This window comes from Megalopta genalis, chromosome 3 (genome assembly GCF_051020955.1).
Source record: "Megalopta genalis isolate 19385.01 chromosome 3, iyMegGena1_principal, whole genome shotgun sequence".
In the NCBI taxonomy this organism is placed as follows: domain Eukaryota; kingdom Metazoa; phylum Arthropoda; class Insecta; order Hymenoptera; family Halictidae; genus Megalopta; species Megalopta genalis.
In genome coordinates this window covers 26,912,221-26,933,778 of record NC_135015.1, presented here as the reverse complement: position 1 = coordinate 26,933,778, position 21,558 = coordinate 26,912,221, and the positions used below count along the sequence as shown (strand labels likewise).

The window sequence follows — 21,558 nt, the reverse complement described above, 5'->3', positions numbered from 1 at the left end:
TAATTTGAAGGAAGTTTTTCCTTAGCGAAAATGCAATCCGCGGCGTTGTTTGGGAGTTAATGACGAAAAACGCTGACCAATGGGAGGCGAGATCAGCTGACGCGAAACGAGGCTAAGACAATGAGCGAAATTGGGCTTCGTGCGCTCGTTGGCTCGGCTCGCGTTGATTCGAAAGGCATTTATATTTTGGTAATTAATAATAAATTGTTACTTCTAGCGGTACTTTCAGATTCAGTAATGATTACTTTGCTCCAAAAAAAGGGATCTATGATGTCAGTTTCATAGTTTCATTTTTTCGGAAAATGAATTCTACTAGTCACAGTAACTGGTCCAAAATTTTGCTATCCACCTAAGTGGACCAGTTACTGTGACTAGTAGGATTGATTTCCAGACATATCCCAAAAATCCGGAAAATGAATTCTAATAGTCACAGTAACTGGTCCAAAATTTTGCTATCCACCTAAGTGGACCAGTTACTGAGAATAGTGGGATGGATTTCCAGACATATCCCAAAAATTCGGGAAATGAATTCCACTAGTCTCAGTAACTGATCCAAAATTTTGCTGTCGACCTAGCGGGACCAGTTACTGAGACTAGTAGAATTCATTTTCTGGATTTTTGGGATCTCTTCGGAAATCGATCTCACTAGTCTCCGTAACTGGTCGTCCACCTAGGTCTACAGTAAAATTTTGGACCAGTTAGAATTCAGTTTCCGAAAAAATGCGTGTCATCATAGGTCCCTTTTCTTTAGAAAAGTAACGATTACTTAATCTAAAAGTACCTAAAAATACCGCTAGAATTAACAATTTCTTATTAATTACCACAATATAAATGCACGTGAGTTGCATTTATAAGGGAGACGATTATTCCATCCTTGCGGTTCATTTTTATAGTCACGAATTGTCGACAACTATAAAAACGAGCTGCAAGGCTCGAATAATGGTATCTCCTCTTCTGAAATTGTCCATTTTTCTGCACAATCTGAGCGTCAGTTAGGGAGCTCGATACATCGATTTCGAAAAGATCTCCAGAATTTTCAGCTTTCTCGGTGCTCCATTTCGAACTCCATTTTCCCTGAAAACAGCGTCGCATAGAAATTTCTTTCGTCGACACATCTAGACCGCTCCTCGAAGAAGGGTTGAAAGGAACCGGCGTCTGGTAGCTTTGGTGTATTTTTATTAACCGAAAACCTAGGCTATAATAAAGAATGCTATGTGTATACATATCCTCTATCTATATACAATAAATCCATCTTCCGCAACGTCACCGTCCGTAACATTTGGCAACTCAAAATCGACTTTTTTCCTCCCCTCTGTTCTCTCTCTCTCTCTCTCGTTTACTTGGCAGGAGTTCACATCGCGCGTTTAACATCAGTCACAATTCGAGAAGATCCCCGGACGATCGGCGTTTCAACTTCGAGACGACCACACGGAAAGATGGCGGCGCGTCGGTGACCGACGCGACTTCCGGTCGTGGTCGCCCAGACAGGGGGCTAAGATGTTCGAAAAAAACGACGAAGTCTTCTAGAAGACCGGTTCTTGGTTCAAACGTTTGCTCGTGGTGCCGATTCTCTTTCGATGTTTCTCCGTTCCGTTCGAGTCGCGTCCGAATCGTCAACTCCGGATTCGATCGAAACAAACGATCTTCACCGACAAACGGATATTCAACGCGTGTCTCGCCGAACGCTCCATCGTTTCGTGAAATATCAAAATCATTTCGGATGTTCTCTATGCGCTACGATTGCGAATACAACGACGTACAATCTTTTTCTTTCACTAGTCTACGATGCGATGCGACGATGATTCCTCTTTCTCGGAAATGTTCGATCGATTCGGTCTCGAGCAAAATCACTGTGCTGTGCATTAATTCTAATTCGCGTATGTGACCTCTTAGAGAATTCGATCCGACCGAAGCCGAGGTCAGATTTCATCCGACCGAAGCCGAGATTAGATTCGATCTGACTCATTGTCGAGCGAAACAGTGGACTTTCCAGCTGTTCGTCGGTGAAAATCGTTGTCGATCGAGGCCGGTGTCTCGATTTCGCGGTAACCCTTTCTCGTGTCTCTCTCTCTCTCGGACTATCGATTACGAGTTAAAGTGTAATATTGCTTGCGCAGCTGAGAAGGAGCAGGAGGACAAGAAGGGAGAGGAGAAGGATGAGGACGAGGAGGAGGAAGAGGAGGACAGGTAAGTAAACCGGTCTCCGTCCCGGCACAGTGTTTAGGATCGACGACGAGGACGTCGTTGAGTCGCGGCAGTTTCCGTCCCGTGCGCCATTTCTATTTACAAAAAACAGTCATCCCTCGCGTACATGGAACACGAACGTTGAAAACGATGAGCTGGAAAAGGTGGGCGGCAGAGGGGCTCTCGGGGTTAGGCGTGGAGGATGACGATGTTGGTGGAGGGTGGGACGGGAGGAACGGTCGTTAAAAAATCAGTCTTCGTAGGAGAGATTCGAATGTTCGAAAAATGGGGTCGCTCGCGTCGTTGTTCGGTTCTCGTGGCTGGTCGGAGGATCGTATCGGTAAAAGTCTACTTAAACGGTCGGGCGATCGTTCATCGAATGTCTCGAGTGTCCAGTCGACGAATCGCTCGTCCCGTATCTGCCAACGGCGAGCCAATAACACCGCTGGATCTCCGTTTCCGTTCTATTTTCGATCATCGAAATGGAAACCGGTGCTCGATTCGCAGCGGCTCATCAATTTTGGCACTTGTCTCGATCGGACGCTCGGACAGCCAGCCAGCCTCGGAACGGCCCAGCTACATCAACAAACGAAAACAGTCCGTCGTAACGGGCCGGGCGCGGGCCGGACCTGTCGCAGGGGGGCGGACGGGGCCGGCCGATAACGCATGGCACCCTGGTCGTCCTCTATCCGAAGATCCCCTCGCAATTCGGCACGCTGTTCATCTCGATGCCGCAGCGATCAGTCTCTTTGCGGAACTCCTTCGGCCTGTGCTACGAGTTCAGGGGCGTGGTGCCGATGTTGCTGATGAAGCTGGGACAGGCGTTGTCCGCCCTGTCGCCGCTCTGCAGCGAGAAATGCCTGTAGGACATGTACGCCTGCGGGTTCGAGGACAGGGGCTGGTCCCTCTTCTCCGTGGACCGTTGCTTCTTCATCTTCATGTAGCCCAGGACAGAGATCAGCACCACGAACACCACGAAGCCCATGCAGCTGCCCACTATCAGGCCCAGCCTCCTCGTCAGGATGGTCGCCAGGCCGCCCCTGTCGCTCAGCGTCCCGTCGCCGACGATCGAGTCGGGAGCGTCCAGCGTTTGGACCTCCGTGCAGAGGCCGGTCCTCGAGTTGATCATCACTGGCAGCGCCGAGCCCTCGGTCATGTCGTCGTGGGACGCGTTCCACTGCCAGGAACCGATGTCCTCCGGGATCGGCGTGCTCCAGCTGCCCAGGCCCAGCACGCAAATCAGATACCGCGTGTCCGACGCAAGCTTCGTCAGCTTCACCGACCGGGCCTTCGGATCCAGCTTCGTCCATCGAACCTGCAACACGATCGATCGAACGACTTAATTACGGGCCAACCGGGTCCTGCGAACCTTCCGTTCGGCGCCTTATCAACCGAGGAACGTCGATCCTGGAAACACGATTCCTCCATTCGTCTTCGTAAGCCTCTTTGAAATCGCAAGGAATCACATGAAACAACGAAACTGTCTGTCCGTCTCTGTTGCATAATGTCAGACATTCGGGAAATTCGTCTCGGGATAGCAATATGAGAAACGCGGGGGAAGAATGCTAATGTTCGAAAAAAGCTAGAAAGCACCTAAATGCTTCCGGGACACAAGGAAGCGTTACGAATATTTTCTGAATTCATTGTGAAGGGTGCATCGTACTCGAGGCGAGCACGATTCAAATCCCTCCCGCGGTGAAAAGAACGGGAAGGGGCACGCGGGGGCAGGAGGGGCCACGCATTAATCATCTTAATGCGCCCCGGACAATCTAAGGTCTAAGCCAGAGCTGGCGGGCTCCGTCAGCCAGCTGGGAGCTTAGCGGAGGGTAACGATGATCTAAGGTCGAAGGCTCGGTTCGTACTTTCATTAGAGCTATACCAACCTGGTCGACATTGTCCAGGGAGTGATAGGCCACTTGGTAACCGTACAGCCCGGAGTGGTTTCTGCTCTGCCAGGAGACCAGGACGGAGAACGGCTGGATGTCTTGGATCGCGAGCTTCAGCACCAGCGGGGTCGAGCAGAAAGCGTGCGGATCGAGATCGACGAAAACCTGGCCCCGAAGCTCCTGCGGTTGCTCGCATCTCAGCAGGCCGCCCTCGACGTTCTCGACACCGACGCCGTTTCTTCGCCGACCACGGCCGCCGCCCACTCCGCTAACCAGCTTCTGATGATCTCTCAACCATTCCCAGAGTTCTTGCGACTCGCAGTCGCAGTGCAACGGATTCTCTGCGAACAGTCAGCCGAGCGATTCTCTTATCATTCCTCTCTTCGTGTCGTCGAGACTCGAAGGTCTTTTGGTACATTCATTTTAATATGCCGCGTGTTAATTAAATGTTCTTGGCACGATTTTTTAGATCGTTCGAAAGAGGAGGTTTTGTTCTACCGGAATCTATGTATGTTTTGTTTCTTTTTTGTTCGAGTTAACTTCTGTTCATTTTCAATTTGTCAACTTGATATTCGAATTTGATGATCTTAAAATTAACATAATTGACATTGTTCGAGTTAACTTCTGTTAATTTTCAATTTCTCAACTTGACGTTCCATTTTAATGATCTGAAAATTAACATTATTTATATTGTTTGAGTTTACGTTGTACAAATTAACATTGTTCGTGTTAACACTTCTGTTAATTTTCAACTCTTCTCAACCTGAAGCTCCATTTTAATGATCTGAAAATTAACATAATTTATATTATTCTAGTTTATAGTCTACAAATTAACATTGTTCATATTAACTTCTGTTAACTTTCAACTCTTCTCAACTTGACATTCCATTTTAATGATCTGAAAATTAACATAATTTACATTGTTTGAGTTTACATTGTACAAATTAACATTGCTCGTGTTAACTTCTGTTAATTTTCAACTTCTCAACTTGATATTCCATTTGAATGATCTGAAAAAATTAACACAAATTAACTCAAACAAAAAGAAACAAAGCGTAGACTCCGATAGAACAAAACATCCCCTTTCGAACGATTTAAAACATTATGCCAAAAACATTGAATAACACGCGAAATATTAAAATTTAAAAAAACCCCAATATAAAGACGCTTTTGTAACAAATGATCGAATAACTTTCATAATTCAAGCATCGGTTACAATGAAAATCATTTGCGTCGATCACAATTAACGCACGGTGAGTTTAACATTAAAACGCGTAACAATTATTGTTATTTTCCGCTCGACAATGGTGAAACAGCATGCGGTGACGTTCTTTCCGAATCGCGACCGTTCCCTACAGAGTTTTCCTAGTCGAAGATTCTGTGCACGAGGTTGTTAGCTCGAAGACTCGCAGCGCCGCCTAATAAATTGGCAGAGAGACCGTGAATATCGGTCGGAAAGCGCTGCAAAACGCAGCGGAAAGGGGATAGGGCGGTTTGATTGATGCAGTATCAATGTTTCATTTGCTCGCGCGGCTTTTATTCAAGGGGCACGCGAGCCAGAGAGAATAACAGTATACCGTATCGGAGCTATCGATCCAAATGGAGTTACTACTGCTGGAAATCCAATCATATCGCTGGTCACGTACAATCGTCCCGAATCGATACTCAACATCGGCACAATCAAACACGCTCCGCCATTCCGTCTCATCCTATCCCCTCGAAGTCTGCAAACTAGTCCCTGACGGAACCGTAACTCCGGCCAGCTGCCGCACCTAATCGGTCCTAAAAGATTCGCGAACTTAATGGAAACCCTGCAGAAAGTGGCCGCGCGGTCCTGCCTCCGAATGGTTTTACATATTTTCGGATTTTACATATTTCCTGACAAACTCTCCGATGGACGCGCGTGGACATGATGCCGTTTGTTCAAAAACCGGCAGCCAATTTTACACGTTTCCGGCTCGTTTCGGTGAAACGGTTCGCGGCTGAAATAGGTGACACAATGATTCCCTGCGATCTAGAACGAATTTATTCACGGTAACAGACACCGAGTTCTGTTCACGAGTTCCTCCGATTCGACGCTGTTGCGCGGCTCGAAGAGAGCTTAGGATAACTTTGTACACGTGATCGCGATTCCAAGTGACATTCAAAATCGAAGGAATTCGTTCGATGGTGAAGACGTGACTCAAACGTGATCCATAATACTCTTTATTTATGCAAGCTTGCAGTTTTTTAGCTCAGGTTTGCACGAGAAGAGTCTCCATGATTCTTCTAGGCTTTTAGGCGATTCTACCATTCTAAGCTTTCGACGAACGAAGACACGGCGACGAATATTGACCGATTAAATCTCTGAGATCCGCATTCATAGCTGCGCATATGTGTATAGGTGCACCCTACGCAGCACAAATGTCGCGAGCAGCTTTCGCGACCTTGGAACCTTGATTAAAAGCAAAAGGAAGAAGGTGTTAGAAATGCTCATCTTTCTGAACTCGACATTCCGTTTTAAGGATCTGAAAATTAACAGAAGTTAACTCGAACAAAAACACAAAACATAGATTCTGGTAGAACAAAACATCCTCTTTCTTAACTTGGTTGCCAACTCAATAGTTTCGGTAACGTTGAGAAAAATATGAAATCGGTCACATCGTGGCATGTGGCCTCCGAATTGCCTTCGAATCGTGGCCTCAGAACTGCCTTCTAATTGCCTCCGAATTGCCTTCGAATCGTGTCACGTGACATCAGAATTGTCTTCCAATTGCCTCCGAATTACCTCCGAATTGCTTTCGAATTGCTTTCGAATCGTGTCACGTGGCCTTCGAATTGCCTCCAAATTCCCTTCGAATTGCCTCCGAATTCCTTTTGAATTGCCTTCGAATTGCCTCCGAATTCCTTTTGAATTGCCTTCGAATTGCCTTCGAATCGTGTCACGTGGCCTCTGAATTATTTTCGAATCGTATCACGTGGCCTCCAAATTGCCTCCGAATTCCCTTCGAATTGCCTTCGAATTGCTTCCGAATTGCCTTCGAATTGCCTTCGAATCGTGTCACGTGGCCTTCGAATTGCCTTCAAATTGCCTCCGAATTGCCTTCGAATTGCTTTCGAATTGCCATCGAATCGTGTCACGTGGCCTCTGAATTACTTTCGAATCGCGTCACGTGGCCTCCGAATTGCCTACGAATCGTGGCGAAAAATTTCGAAATAAAAGAGTTTCTTCCGAATTTCTCTAAAAACGAGCCGCGGTGTCCGAAGAATCGCGACTTAGTATTCTCAGATCTGCCGGTTTCAATTGCCCCTCCACCCTGCACCCGACCATGTCTGGAAAAAAAATCAGTATACTTAATCAATCCTTACCCTCAGCGCGCAAGCTCCGTATCTGCGTCTCCAGGGGTCGAAAGACATTCAGCGGTAGGTTCTCCAGATAGTTCCTGCTGAGATCCAGGACTCGCAGCTTCTTCAGAGACTTGAAGGCGTCGCTGAAGATCGCCTTGATAAAATTCCCGTAAAGATGCAGCTCCACTAAGCTGACCAGATTGTTGAACGTGACCCTGTCGACGATCCCGATCTGATTGAACGAGAGGTCCAGTATCTGCAGGGACTTGAGGTCTTTGGGGAACTCTTCGAGTTCCTTCAGCCGATTGTGCGTCAGGTTCAGGATCCTCAGATGCTCCATACCTTGGAGCCTCTCCTTCGGCAAGCTGTTCTCCAAGCTGTTCATGCCGAGGTGCAGAGTGAGCAGATTCGGCAGACGTTTGAAGGCACCCGGCGAGATCCTGAGGATGCTGTTCTGGTCCAGATAGAGGTGCAGCAGAGCCGGGAAAGCCTCGAAGTCCTGCGACGTGACGATGGTCAAGTTCGTTCCGGAAATATGAACCTCTTGCAAGATCGGGTACATGTCGTCGGATGAGAGATCGCGGATCGTTTCCAGCGGGTTCTTGGTCAGGAACAGCCAGGTCAGGCTGGGTAGATTCTTGCCGGACAAGCCGACGGCCGGGATCTTCCTGAACTTGTTCTCGGACAGGTCGACCTTGCGCAGCATGGACGAGTGAACGAAGAAATTAGCCGGCAGGGCGTTCAAGTTGTTGTGACTGAGGTCGACGGAGACCAGACGGGACAGGTTGGCCGAGGCGAAGCCGGACAGCTTCTCGATGCGGTTGTGGCTGAGGTCCAGCTCCTTCAGGTACTTCAGGCTGGCGAAACTGGCCACGTCGACGTTCGCGATCTCGTTGTTCGACAGCATGAGGATCTCCAAGTTGAGAGCGTTCGCCAGCGCCGAGTAAGAGATATTCTGGAACCTGTTGTGGTCCATCCTGATCTCCTTCAGCGACTTCAACCTGTCGAAGATGCCCGGCGGAAGGCTCCTGATCTCGTTCCTGCTGAGATTCAGCTTGGCCAGGTTGCGGTTCAGTACGAAGATGTCTTCGGGCAGCTGGGAGATTTGAGCGTCGTCCAACAGAAGCTCCTGCAGCGACGGCAGCCCGTTCAGGCTGCGCTCGGAGATCTCGCTGAAGTTGTTGCCGGACGCCGCCAGCTTGCGCAGCTCGGGAACATGAAGATTCAAGAGAGCAGAAGCTGTGAGCAGGTTGTCGTTCAAATTGAGCTCGGTCAGATTGGTGAGGCCGCGGAAAGCGCCGCTCTCGATGCTGGCGATGGAGCAGTTCTTCAGGTTCAGCGTCTTGATGGGCAGCCCCTCCTGGAAGATGGCGTTCTGGAGGACGGTCAGCTGGTTGTTGGCTAGGTCGAGCACCTTCAGCTTCTTCAGAGCGGTCAGAGCATACGGATCCAGCCTCTTCAATCCGTTGTCTTGGAGATAGAGCTCCTCCAGCTCGTGCAGCTCGGAGAATGTCCTGGCCGTGATGTGGCTGAGCTTGTTCATGCTGAGCTCGAGGAACTTGAGCGCCTGCATCGGCTGGAAGGCGCCGTCCTCTATCCTGGAGATGGTGTTGTTGGTCAGGTAGAGTCGCTCTACGAGAAGCAGGTCCCGGAACAAAGGTGCCTGAAGATAGGTGAGCCTGTTGTGGCCTAGCCACATGATCCTGACGGAAGCCTGGCCTCTCAGAGAATCGTTGTGCAGCACGGCTAGGCCGTTGCTGTCCAGCTGGATGGACACCAAAGAGCTTCCACCGGCAGACGACTCCGAGGCGGACAGCTGGAAGACGTCGCCCAGCTCTGTCAGCTGGTTCCCCTGCAGATTCACGTGTTGGAGGCTGCTCAGGGTCTTGAGTGCGCCTGTCTCCATGTTCGTGATAGCGTTGTTCTGTAAATGAAGCTCCAGCAGGGCCGGCAACGGCGAGAACACGCCGCGTTTCACCTCGGTGATGCGGTTGTCCTGCAACCTGAGCTCTCTCAGCTGGTGCAGCTTGAAGAAGGTGCCAGGTTGCAGCTCGCGGATCTTGTTGCCGTCGAGGGACAGGGAGGACAGGTTCCTGCAGTGCTCGAGGAACTCCCTGGGCACGTTCTCGATGTAGTTGTTGCTGAGATGCAGCTGGGCCAGCTGCGTCAACGTCGCCAGGCCCTTGCCGTCGATCCTCCGGATGGCGTTCTGCTGCAGATAGACCACTGCCAGGCTGACGCTGCCAATGAACGCTTCGCCCGGGATCTCCAGGATGTTGTTCTCCGCCAGGTAGAGCTCGCGGAGCTTGGGCAGCCTCGCGAACACCCCGCCGATGTTGTGAATATGATTGTGGCTGAGCTCGACGTTGCTCAGCCGTTTGTTCTCCCTGAAGGTCGCCACGTCGAGGAACACGATCTTGTTCCGGCTGAGGTCGATGTACTCGAGGTCCTTCAACGAGACGAACGCGTCCTTGTGGATCGTCTCGATCGAGTTGTAATAGAGGAACAGAGTCTGTAGAATAGGGAACGGCCTGAAGCAGTCCTCGGGCAGCTTCTCGAAGTTGTTGCTGCTCAGGTCGAGCATGATCAGCGACCTCAGCTGACTGTACCTGTCGTCCGGCAGCTCGGAGATCTCGTTCCAAGCCAGCGTCAGAATCCCCAGGCTCTCTAGCCTGCGTAGAGGCGTCATTGGGAACATGTTCAGCTTGTTCTCGGCCAGGTTCAAGTCGCTCAACGTGTTCTCCAGGCCGGCGAACGAGTACTCGGAGATCTTCGATATCTGGTTGCCCTTCAGCGTCAGCTTGAGCAGCTTCAATCCGTAGAAACAGTACGAGCTCAGCTCCTGGATCAGGTTCGCTTCCAGGTCCAGGCCGGCCAGCATCGGCAGATTCGCCAACGAGATCTGCGGCACGTGCGGCAAACGGCTCGACACCAGGGCCAACGACTCCAAGCTTTCGTTCAAGTTGCGGAACGCGTTCTCGCTGATCTCCCGCAACGACGAGTGCGAGATCTGCAGGTGTCTGATCTGCGAGTCCGGCGGGAAACAGCCCTCCTTCAATACCTCCACGGACTTGTCCAGCTCGTAAACGTTCAACGACTGCACCATCGTGCCCGCTCCTGGAAAACGGTCGTAAAAGTCGCGGCCATTAATTTCATTAAGCCGCGCGATAACGCGGAGTTTAGATTCCGCTGCGTCGCCTGCCGCGCCCCGTCCCGCCCCGCCGCGCCGCGCCGATCCGCGACCCACGCTTTACGACCGGCGTAAAACATAATGAATTCTCCTGCGAGGAATTCCTGCCGCGAACACAGCGGGCCACTGATTCGAGACCGGTCCGATCCGATCGAAATTGCTGCCACGAGCGAAGCTGCGATTGATTCGAAAGACGCTGCAAATGTCTGATCGCTGAAACATTCGCGATTGCTTATAATTTTTTAAAAAAGCGTCCTAGCCGAGAATTGCCATGAACAAGACACTTTTGTTTTGGACGAGATGACGGAAGGATTGAACGACCTATATGATTCTAGTTTGAAACGTTCGAAATTTCACTTGTTTTGTTTTTAATTCTTTTTCTTCGAAAGTGCATCTTCTACTATTCATCGATTGGTTGTAATAATCTTATAAGTACTGCTTTTTTATTGATTGTTAGTACGTATAATATTATGTAATAATTGTGAACCTTGCTTTGCATCTTTAGTTAATATCATATTTTAGTATTTGACGACAAGAAATAATCTTTCCAATGAAATATTATATATATAATATAATATTATTATTATTATAATATTATTATTATTATTTATTATAATATCTATAATTATTAATAATATGTATTAATAATATAATTGGCACTCTATATTAAATATGTAGACATGTAGATATGTAGATATGTAGTTACAAAACACTATAATTTTATTACAAAAAGATTCACAATTTTCGAGATAATGGTAACGTCCTATTCAACATGTGTCCCATTTATGGCAGTTCTCCCCAACGACTTTGAACTTGATCTCGTTTTGAAGCTTGAACTTTCTACGTTTGTGCACGAAATTCTACGATCTCGAAGCTTTTTCCCTCCATTTTCCAACAGGACACGTTGCGTTGGTGTTTCAACAATGTTTCCAATTACGTTTCGAATCAATAATTCTTCGAATCAATTATAACCACGTATTCACATTGGTACAGACTATGCCGTATTCACGTAGACTGCAGTTAAACCTTTGTCCCGTCAAGTTTCCCTGTCGCATGTTACGTCGCGTTTACTTACTCTATGTTCCATCAATTTCATTTGTCACGCGTTACGTCGATTTCAGCTTGCCCTTTGACACGTCAATTCCATTAGTCGCGCGTTGATCCTATTCGCCGTTTACCCGGGGCTTCGTAAATGTTTAGAGTTGAAAAGACCAATTACAACGAGAGAACAACTTTGACCCCTCCCCCACCCCCTTGAACAATATTATCGGTTCTCGAAAACTGCTTGAACAAAGTTCCACGAAATTCCACGCTGAAATTTGCGGCAACGTGTGTATTCGAGCGGAACGCGTGAAAACAGCGATACTACGTGCAGAATATTCCGATTCGCGTTTGTCGTTCGCGTGAAACAACGAGCACGATCGACGACGCGACGTAACGTGTCGGACACGCGGCTCGTTAGGCGAAACGCGACTACGCCAGCCGCGCTTTAAAATCGTCCATTGAACGCTAATTAATTCCTAGTTCTACGCGCCTCAAAAAACAAAAAGCGACGCTGTTGTTCCGATTATGATAACCATCTCGGCGTTACTGTGCGGCGCGGGGTCGTTGTTCGGTTAATAAATGAAAATTGGACCGGGTTTCTCGCGAAGATTCTATTGAAGAAAGATAAGGCACTCGCGTGGACCAGGGCGAGGCGAGTGCGTTCGCTTTTACGTCGTGTTGCATCGCGTTTGCCCATACGTTGCGTCGTATCGCGTTGCATCGCATCGCGTTGGTCCCTAAGTTGCGTTGCATCATCGCGTTGCATCGCTTTCGTCCTTACGTCGCGTTGAATCGCGTTGTATCGCGTCGCATTGCGTTGCATCGCGTCGCATCACGTTTGCCTTTAGTTGCGTTGCATCGCGTCGCATTGCTTTCGCCCTTACGTCGCGTTGCATCGCGTCGTATCGCGTTGCATAGCATCGCATCGCATTGGTCCCCAAGTTGTGTTGTATCGTGTTGTATCACGTTGCATTGCGTCGCATCGCTTTCGCCCTTACGTTGCGTTTAATCGCGTTGCATCGCGTTGTATCGCGTCGCATTGCGTTGCATCGCATCGCATCGCGTTGCATTGCGTTATATCACGTTGGTCTCTACATCGCGTCGCATCGCGTTGGTCCCTAAGTTGTGTTGTATCGCGTTGTATCGCGTTGCATCGCATCGTATCGCGTTGCATCGCATCGTATCGCGTTGCATCGCGTTACATCGCGTTGTATCACGTTGCATCGCGTTGCATCGCGTTACATCGCGTTGTATCACGTTGCATCGCATTGCATCGCGTCGCATCGCGTCGCATCCCGTTCGCCCCTACGTCGCGTCGCGTCCCGCCGGTTCCGCGATTGCATTTTCCGTTCCTTTTCGGCTGCACACTCACCGCCCGCGCTTATAACTCGCTGCAGCGTGGTCCTCAGGGTCTCTTCCGTGGCGCCAGCGCATTCTAGGAAAAGACCGTCCTCGAAATTGTAACAAGGACAGCCGGGAATGGTCTCTGGAGGCGGGCACTCGGCTATCTGAGCGCCGGCGAAATTCTGTATCAGTAGAATCTGCAGGATCAGCCGGAGGGCGTGTTGCGTCGCGACGCGGGACCGTCTCCTCCATCGTTCCGGCGTCATCGTACTTCCGCATTCGTTACCCAAGTCCTCCGTGACCCTCGAACACGGCCCTGCAACAATGCAACACAAACGAAAATTCGTTATGCTGGATGCGTCGGTGTTGCTGATAAAATTTACCAGGGACAAACATCGCGTATTCATTTTTTTCAAAGTAAATTCATCCTGATCGACGCTCAGATTGTGCATAAAAGTGGACAATTTGGGAAAAGGAGATACGATTATTCGTTTATAGCTTTTTATACTTTTTTATGCTTTTATAGATTCGTTTTTATAGCTGTTAACAATCGATAACTATGAAAACGGGACGCAAGGCTCGAATAATCGTGTCTCCTCTTTCCAAATTGTCCATTTTTGTGTACAATCTGAGCGCGAATTAAGAAACTATATTTTTAGTTATTAGAATTAGAATTAGAATTAGAAACTATATTTTTATACTATCAAATTTGCTATTATCCCCATTCTATATTAAAAAATATAAGTCGCGTGCTAAAGAACGGTAATTGGACTAGTCGTGATAGGAATAGTAATGTCTCTCTAATTGACGCAGAGTTTGTGCACAAGAATGGACAATTTGGGAAAAGGAGATACGATTATTCTTTCATAGTTTTTTATACTCTTTTACACTTTCATAGATTAGTTTTTATAGTTCTTAACAATCGATAACTATGAAAACGGGACGCAAGGCTCGAATAATCGCGTCTCCTCTTTCCAAATTGTCCATTTTTATGAACAATCTGAGCGTCAATTAAAGAGACATTACTGTAATCTGAGCGTCAATTAGAGAGACATTACTATAATCTGAGCGTCAACTAGAGAGACATTACTGTAATCTGAGCGTCAATTAGAGAGACATTACGTCAATTAGAGAGCCGATCCCTTGAAACCTGCCCAGCTGGGATTAGCGAAAGGCTGCGGTAGAGGTATAGTCTTTCAATGGAACAGCTAGTTCGGTTTCACGACAAAGCCGCTTTTTAATTAACGCGGAGAATCGGAAGCGCGGGAGGAATGTTTGCGAAGGGCCGCTCGAGCTTTTCTTTTCGAACCGGGTAACGTACTAATAAAGTTAATTGTTTCATTTTGTTAGCGAAACGTACCGCAAATAAAATGCAATAGAGCAAACAAACACGGCCGCCGCGCGTGGGTTTGCGTTATTAACTCGGTACTTTTTATCGTCGATCGAAAAGACGAGTAATACGAACGGTAATAAATGTGATTAAGGTCCGGTTGATCGTTTGCCGGCCGATATCGGACGTTGCTTATCGACGCGCGACAAGTAAATATCGTCGAATATACTTGAATCGAGGGTCTGTTTATCGTCGCGACGATCGAAACAACAACAATCGAGCTTGCTCGGACAACAACGCCCAGCATCGACGGCGGCCATGTTGGACGGACTGGACTGCGTTCGGTTCAAAGGAAAATATCACACGGTGATGTAAATACGAGAGTTGTTTTTCCTACATAATTCCGTGACGACGGGGGAAGGGGGAGGCGGGGAAAGTTAATGGAGAAACTTCGGAGTACACGTCCGAAGGAGAATTTCCATGAATGAAATATCCTATGAAAATAACCGGCGCAAAGAAAGCGAGCGCGCGCTCGCGCGCGCATATTTTGCTTTAATAGAACTTTCGAATGAAAAATTCTGCATTTTAATTCAAATTTAATTACGCAACGCTGGGCCGTATTTTTCCGCGGAAAGAGCCCGGACAGCCGCTGCGTCGGCCGCATTCAATTATCGCGATCGATGCGACGATTCGGACGTTAATGAACCTGTTCCGTTAGGGGAGAGAGAGAGAGAGCACTGTCTCTAAGTCTTTTAAGATATTTTCTTTTTCTTCCCTCGGCTTTCTGTCTTTCGCTTCATTCTTATCTGCCTTCGTTATCGCCGTCGAACCGGCAAATATTAAGGAGACCCGAGGAAACTGTCATTACGATGTCCCGGCTCCTCAGTCTTTTAATTATAACGAGACGAAACGCCCGCACGAACGCAGCAGCTCCGCGATTTAATAATCTCCCTGTTATCTTAACGATAACGTCAATCCTTATCTGCCCCTTGCATCTTCGTGGAACGGAACGTCTCGTTTTCATCGCGCTGAGATATTCCTACCAGAATTATCTGCCAGAGTTTCTAAGACTGTGTGAGTCCGATTCTTTTCTTTTTCCCCCAAGGAAAACCAGAGAACGCTTCACGTTGATACGTTTTACACGGGTGTTTACCGTTGCTCGCGGAACGCACCGTGTATTTTTCACGAGCCGAAACACTGAAAATTGCACGAGCTGCACTTTCTTGAACAAGGTGTTCCCTTTGAATAGAAAGGTCTTACTGGATGATACCTTTCCGACTGTTCCGGGCAGCGTAAAAAGATGACGAAAATATACGAAGCTATCGAAATTGTTTATTCACGCGATAGAGGTAAGGATCGGCCGCTTTTCCTCTCTCGACAAAGTTATAATCGAACTAATAACTTGGAACTTTGCGTTCTTCCGCTTTTAACACTATGCCGTCCGCAGATCTTAGATGTGATTCTTTTGTTTGACGCCGGCATAATAGCTTGGAAATTTTAGATTTTAAACAAAATTTCGAAAATGGCGGTAATATAAATTATTAAATATATATAATATTATATATTAATTTTAGGAATTTATATTACCGCCATCTTCGAAATTTTGTTTAAAATCTAAAATGCGGAAGAACGCAACATTCCAAGTTATTATTATATAATGTTATATATTAATTCTAGGAATTTAATATATATATATATATATATATATATATATATTAATATATAATATATATATTAATATAATATCATCCAAGAATTTTCGTACTTAATTCTTAGTTAAATAAGCACAATGCTATAGTTAGTTTGCTGCCTTTTAACACCCAAGAAATATAGTTCAAATGTTATTTCAGTTTTTAAAAATAATACCACCAAAGTGCTACCGGACGGCATAGTGTTAATTATCCTACTTTTAATTTCTCGAAATTTAAAGTCGATCGAACGACCACAGCAATTTCTCCCAGAAGTGCCAAATTTCGGGTTGCTGTGAATTTCCCCGCGCCAGTCCTACGCCTGTGTAACTGATCGCCACGCCGACGCTAAGGGTCGACAAAGCGAGAGAAACCGCGGAGCTACATGGTACATTCTCCCTAATTAACCTTCATTTTGTAAACGAAAATGGAAAATTCGCGCTCTGCGGTTTTCGGAACAGCGGCGAACGTTGTTCGCGCGAGAAGTTTTCTTGCACAGCGAGCAGATGGGTCCGCGAGGAAAGCGAAGGCGAAACCGACCGTGCTTGTATTTTCGGCGATGATTATTCGCAGCTTCTCTCGCGGATAATGACCGTCGAGCGATAAATGGACTGGCGCGAGAAACGGATAATTAAAGGTGGAAGAACGCGCGGCGTTCCAAGTTATTAGTGATTATAACGGGGCCGAGGGTGGAAAAGAGGCCGATATTTTCAGCTGTCGCGTTATACGCCGGGGAGCCTCCCCTAATTAAAAGGTTAATTAGTCGACGCGGGTCCGGGGTTCGGCGACGTCACCGTTGCCGGAAGAGAACGGGAGAGAGAGAGAGTCGGAGCGCGTCGCAGCGTTGTTTTAACACGCGTTTCCGGCCGCCGAACGAGCGGCCACCGATCCGCTGCTAATAATTTCGCAAGGAAACATCCTATCAAGAGGATCAGTTAAATAGTCACCCGCGGCGACGCTGTCGATGATTCCAGGCGAGCTCTCCCGTCTGTGCGGCGTCCGGCTTTCATATACCGGAAACGCGCGATTCACTGCGCTCGCGTTCTTCATCGTTCGACGTCGCCATTATTATTATCCGTTCTCTCTGTTCTATTTTCTTCCGTCGGTTAAAGCCCGTTTTCTTCGACTCGGTGACGAGTTAACATTCCGTTTACGATCAATTCACAGCGCAATTCTTCCCGGCGATTTCTGAAGCGAGAACAAAATTCTTGGAGGAAGCGTGTATTCGTCAACCCTTTGCACTCGAGCGGCGACTCTGAGCGGAGCTAAATATTGCAACAATATTTTCAGAAGAATAATCATGTTGTTAACTTGTACGTATTTGCCATACTTTGATGAGTTCGGCTCGCCATAAGAGTTTCTAGTGGTAATTTACTCAATGTGGATGTTATTCTGTTCCTTAAAATTGGAATAAAATTCTAATCTCTTGTTTTCTCAGTGTTTAAGCGTTCAAGTAAATTCGGGCGCACGATAAACATCGATTTTCTTTCACTTCGAAGAAATAATTGCAATCGAAAAATTTCTAATCGCAGTAACCGTGAAGGTAATGGTATGAGATTTGTTGAATAATTGTCTTCGAATTGCTTTTGAATTTCCTTCGAATTGCCTTCGAATCGTGTCACGTGGCCTTCGAATTGCCTTCGAATTACCTTCGAATTGCCTTCGAATCGTAGCACGTGGAGGCTTCGAATTGCCTTCGAATGGCTTTTGAATTTCCTTCTAATTGCCTTCGAATTGCTTTTTGAATTTCCTTCTAATTGCTTTTGAATTTCCTTCAAATTGCTTTTGAATTTCCTTCTAATTGCCTTCGAATTGCTTTTTGAATTTCCTTCTAATTGCTTTTGAATTTCCTTCAAATTGCTTTTGAATTTCCTTCGAATTGCCTTCGAATCGTGGCACGTGGAGGCTTCGAATTGCCTTCGAATTGCTTTTGAATTTCCTTCGAATTGCCTTCGAATTGCTTTTTGAATTTCCTTCGAATTGCTTTTGAATTTTCTTCGAATTGCTTTTGAATTTCCTTCGAATTGCCTTCGAATTGCTTTTGAATTTCCTTCGAATTGCCTTCGAATCGTGGAACGTGGCCTTCGAATTGCCTTCGAATTGCTTTTGAATTTGCTTCGAATTGCCTTCGAATCGTGGCACGTGGCCTTCGAATTGCCTTCGAATTGCTTTTGAATTTTCTTCGAATTGCTTTTGAATTTCCTTCGAATTGCCTTCGAATTGCTTTTGAATTTCCTTCGAATTGCCTTCGAATCGTGGAACGTGGCCTTCGAATTGCCTTCGAATTGCTTTTGAATTTGCTTCGAATTGCCTTCGAATCGTGGCACGTGGCCTTCGAATTGTCTTCGAATTGCTTTGGCTCGTTTTTATAGTTATAAATTGTCAACAATTACAAAAACGAGCCGCAAGGCTCGAACAATCGCGTCTGCTCTTCCCAAATTATCCAATTTAGTGGACAATCTGATCTCAGTAAGGAAGACATTACTGTATTTCGAAACGTATCCCGGTTATCACCACCTTTATTTCGAAAGACCATCAATTCGCTGAACAGCGCTTCGCCTTGTCTCGACTGGAAAATGCAAAAATGCGAAGTTTATCGTTCTGAAGCCGCAATGTTCCCACGATACGGGGCCACCGTCGAGGCTCTATCTTCCGTAAAATTCGGCGGACGTCGTTCCGCTGACAAATTGCCGGCGAGGGCCGGGAACAAAAAACGTGGCGCAGTTTCGGCCGGTATTTCCTCTCGGGCCGTCGCGATGTCCGCGTTTCGCGGATCAGGTAGCAGATGCAGATGGCCGAGCGCTGTTAACGGCTCGCATAAATAGCGATGTTCCGGCGTGCAGCGTGGCCGGGACACGCCGGGGTTTCCGTGCGAGACACATTCTGAATACAGCGATTTCCTGCAATAACAATCGCGGAATTATGTATGCTGGCCGCGTTGCCCGCGGATTCGAGCCTCGGCCCCGGGGTTGCATCTGGTGCCCCCGTGTCGGATCATCGTTAGGCCGAAGCGGAGCCGCGGCTCCGCGCGAATTTGCAAGCCCTTCGAGACGCGAGCGGTGCACGCGGCGCCGCGGAACTTCGCAAGTTCCGGGTCGCTGTTCGCAGCGGTTTCTCGGGCGCCGCCGAATTTTACAAGGCAAACGTTCGTCCGCTAGAAACAACGGCTGGAACGGCGACGATCCTTCGGGCTGAAGCGCCGCCGGCGACGAATCGGGACGTCGAATACCGCGCCGAAACCGCGGTCCATACCCCAGAATTCCGTGGCGCCGGTAAGGAACTTTAAGATAATTGTGAGTCGAAACTTACTAATTGGTAACTCCGGGCTCGGAGGTGTTTGTTAGTTGGATCGGCCCGTAATGCGCCTGTTAATAAGTTTAATCTCTTCCGTTCCCGATTAAGAAACTTGTGTCTTAGTGCCGGGGCTCTCTGCTATTAATAACTTTCAACCGGGAACTTCGCGATGTTCGCGAGCGTAGCTGTAAAACACGCTAAAAAGGCCCGGTTGCTGGGATCCTGGACGAGGGAGGGCGAGAGAGGGAGGAGGGCAGGGACGCTCTACCGGTACTCTCCGCAATCTCCATAGCGTGTACAGCGTTTTCGACACAGCCTGTGGAAACCCCTAACCACTTAGCCCGCTAAATGGCCTACCCGTGTTCCGGTACGTGCGGTCGAAATGCAGAAACCGGTCGCCCACCGCGGAAACTGTCGCGCGAAAAACGCCTATTTCGCGGTTTAGGCAACGGCCGCCGTCGCTGATTTCTTATTAGGCTGGACCCATTAACGGGGACTGATTGTTTCCTCCCGTAAGTTCGATGAGTCTAGTTGAACAACTCGAAAACGGGGCTGTTTAGAATTTTCTTTGAATTTTTACAGAATTAACGGACTGTTTTTTTAAAAGAAACATACTGTTCGATGGAGAAGCATTTGTGTTTTTGTGTAGGTAATTTGCTTGTGGTAATTCTTCTGTTGCGAAATATTAGAAAATTGCCTTCTCCTAGTGTTTATTTTATCCAGGACTTAAGAGGGATTTTTTTTGGAACAAGTTGTGAACAATCAAGTTTCTTTCGGAAAAATCTGTATTTTAAATTTCCTTCGAATTGCCTTCGAATTGCTTTTGAATTTCCTTCGAATTGCCTTCGAGTTGTGTCCTAGCTCTGTAGCTAGGTGATATTTATAGAGTAAATATTTGAAATACCTACTGTTTTAAATAATAGATTATTCACAATTCAAATGAAATATTTTATTCAAGCAGAACATAAAATTTCAGTGGATAAAATATTTTATTCTGATAATCTACAGTTGAAACAGGAAATATATATATATATATATATATATATATATATATATATATATATATATATATATTTTATTTTAATAATCTAAAACATAAAAGAAAGTAGTTTTCATTTTAACAACGAAGGACATAAAATAGAATGCTTTCTATAGTTCTTAATCCGAAAATAAATTGTGAAAACGATTAACATAACGTGGAACGAGATAACAAGAAATTTTGCCTGCAAATTTTATTGTCTTTTTAAGCATTTATTTCAACGAATAAAATATTTTACTTTCAAAAGTACATTCTCTCGCGAATAAATAAAATATTTTATTTTCAAAAATACATGCGCGATCTAAAATAAAATATCTACTTACTGATTGCCATTTAAAATGCCGTTTAACCAAATTCTGAAGAAATATTAACAATTCTAAGCTTTCCAATCTTAACCGAGAAATCAGCAATGACGCGAAATCACTAATTTTTACAGCCTTTTATTAACCCTTCGCACTCGAACGATGACTCCGAGTCACCATAAAAAATTGCTGAATAATTTTCCTACAAAATTGTTGCCTTATTAAAATCCATATCCAATGAATTATTAACATCGCGACTGTTTTACGGGCAAATGGGTATTTAACATCGCGCGCATAAAACGAAAACGAGCGCATGAAACGCGGATGATACCGAAGTTTCGAGAAACAGTCTTGTTTTTGGAGTTGAAGTAGCTTCGAGCGCAAAGGGTTAACAAGTTCACCGGGGAGTTCCCTTTTAAAAAGAATTTCTGCAGGCGATTACTTTAACGACGCGACACAGTAGTTTTTCGGAGTAAAATGTCGGCGAACTTATTTATCGTTCTACAAGGCAAATCCGAAAGCGAAAAAGAACGATGAAGAATTTTCGTAGCGGACAAAGCACTCTGTAGGTTAATGAGCGCCCGCTGTTTAACAAGTCTCAAACGAAACTTTCATACGAAGTGGATAGACTAAACGGTTACAGTAACTAATAACTTTAACAATATTAGTCTCGGTTGAGTCGCCACGTTCTACTGCCACGCTTTATTCAATGATTTATTTCGATCTCGATTTCGTCGCGATTACGCAGTTCTATTTTACGTTTAACCCTTTCACAAGCACTGAGAACTATGCCACCGACTTTTAGCGCGCATATTCTTAGAGAATTGAAATATTCTTGAAAATTCATTTTGTGCCCATAAAAGGGTTAAGCGTCTCTAATACACTGCGAAACTAATTGGACGATGATGTGGCCGCTGTAAACAATTCGCT

General features: G+C 46.5%; 1 protein-coding gene across 2 annotated transcripts in view; it reads right to left on the bottom strand.

Annotated features, from left to right (window-relative positions):
• Positions 1-1,159: 1,159 nt before the first annotated feature.
• The window catches only part of LOC117222044 (uncharacterized), a 192,791-nt gene continuing 172,392 nt past the window's right edge, over positions 1,160-21,558 (bottom strand). For both annotated transcript variants that reach the window (XM_033473500.2, XM_033473502.2), the window contains exons 4-7: positions 13,004-13,291; positions 7,419-10,514; positions 4,068-4,411; positions 1,160-3,499 (exon numbers count right to left, since the gene is read on the bottom strand). In XM_033473500.2, coding sequence (XP_033329391.1) covers positions 2,957-3,499; positions 4,068-4,411; positions 7,419-10,514; positions 13,004-13,291 — 4,271 coding nt within the window. In that variant the 3' untranslated portion in view covers positions 1,160-2,956. The remainder of the gene's footprint in view (positions 3,500-4,067; positions 4,412-7,418; positions 10,515-13,003; positions 13,292-21,558) is intronic.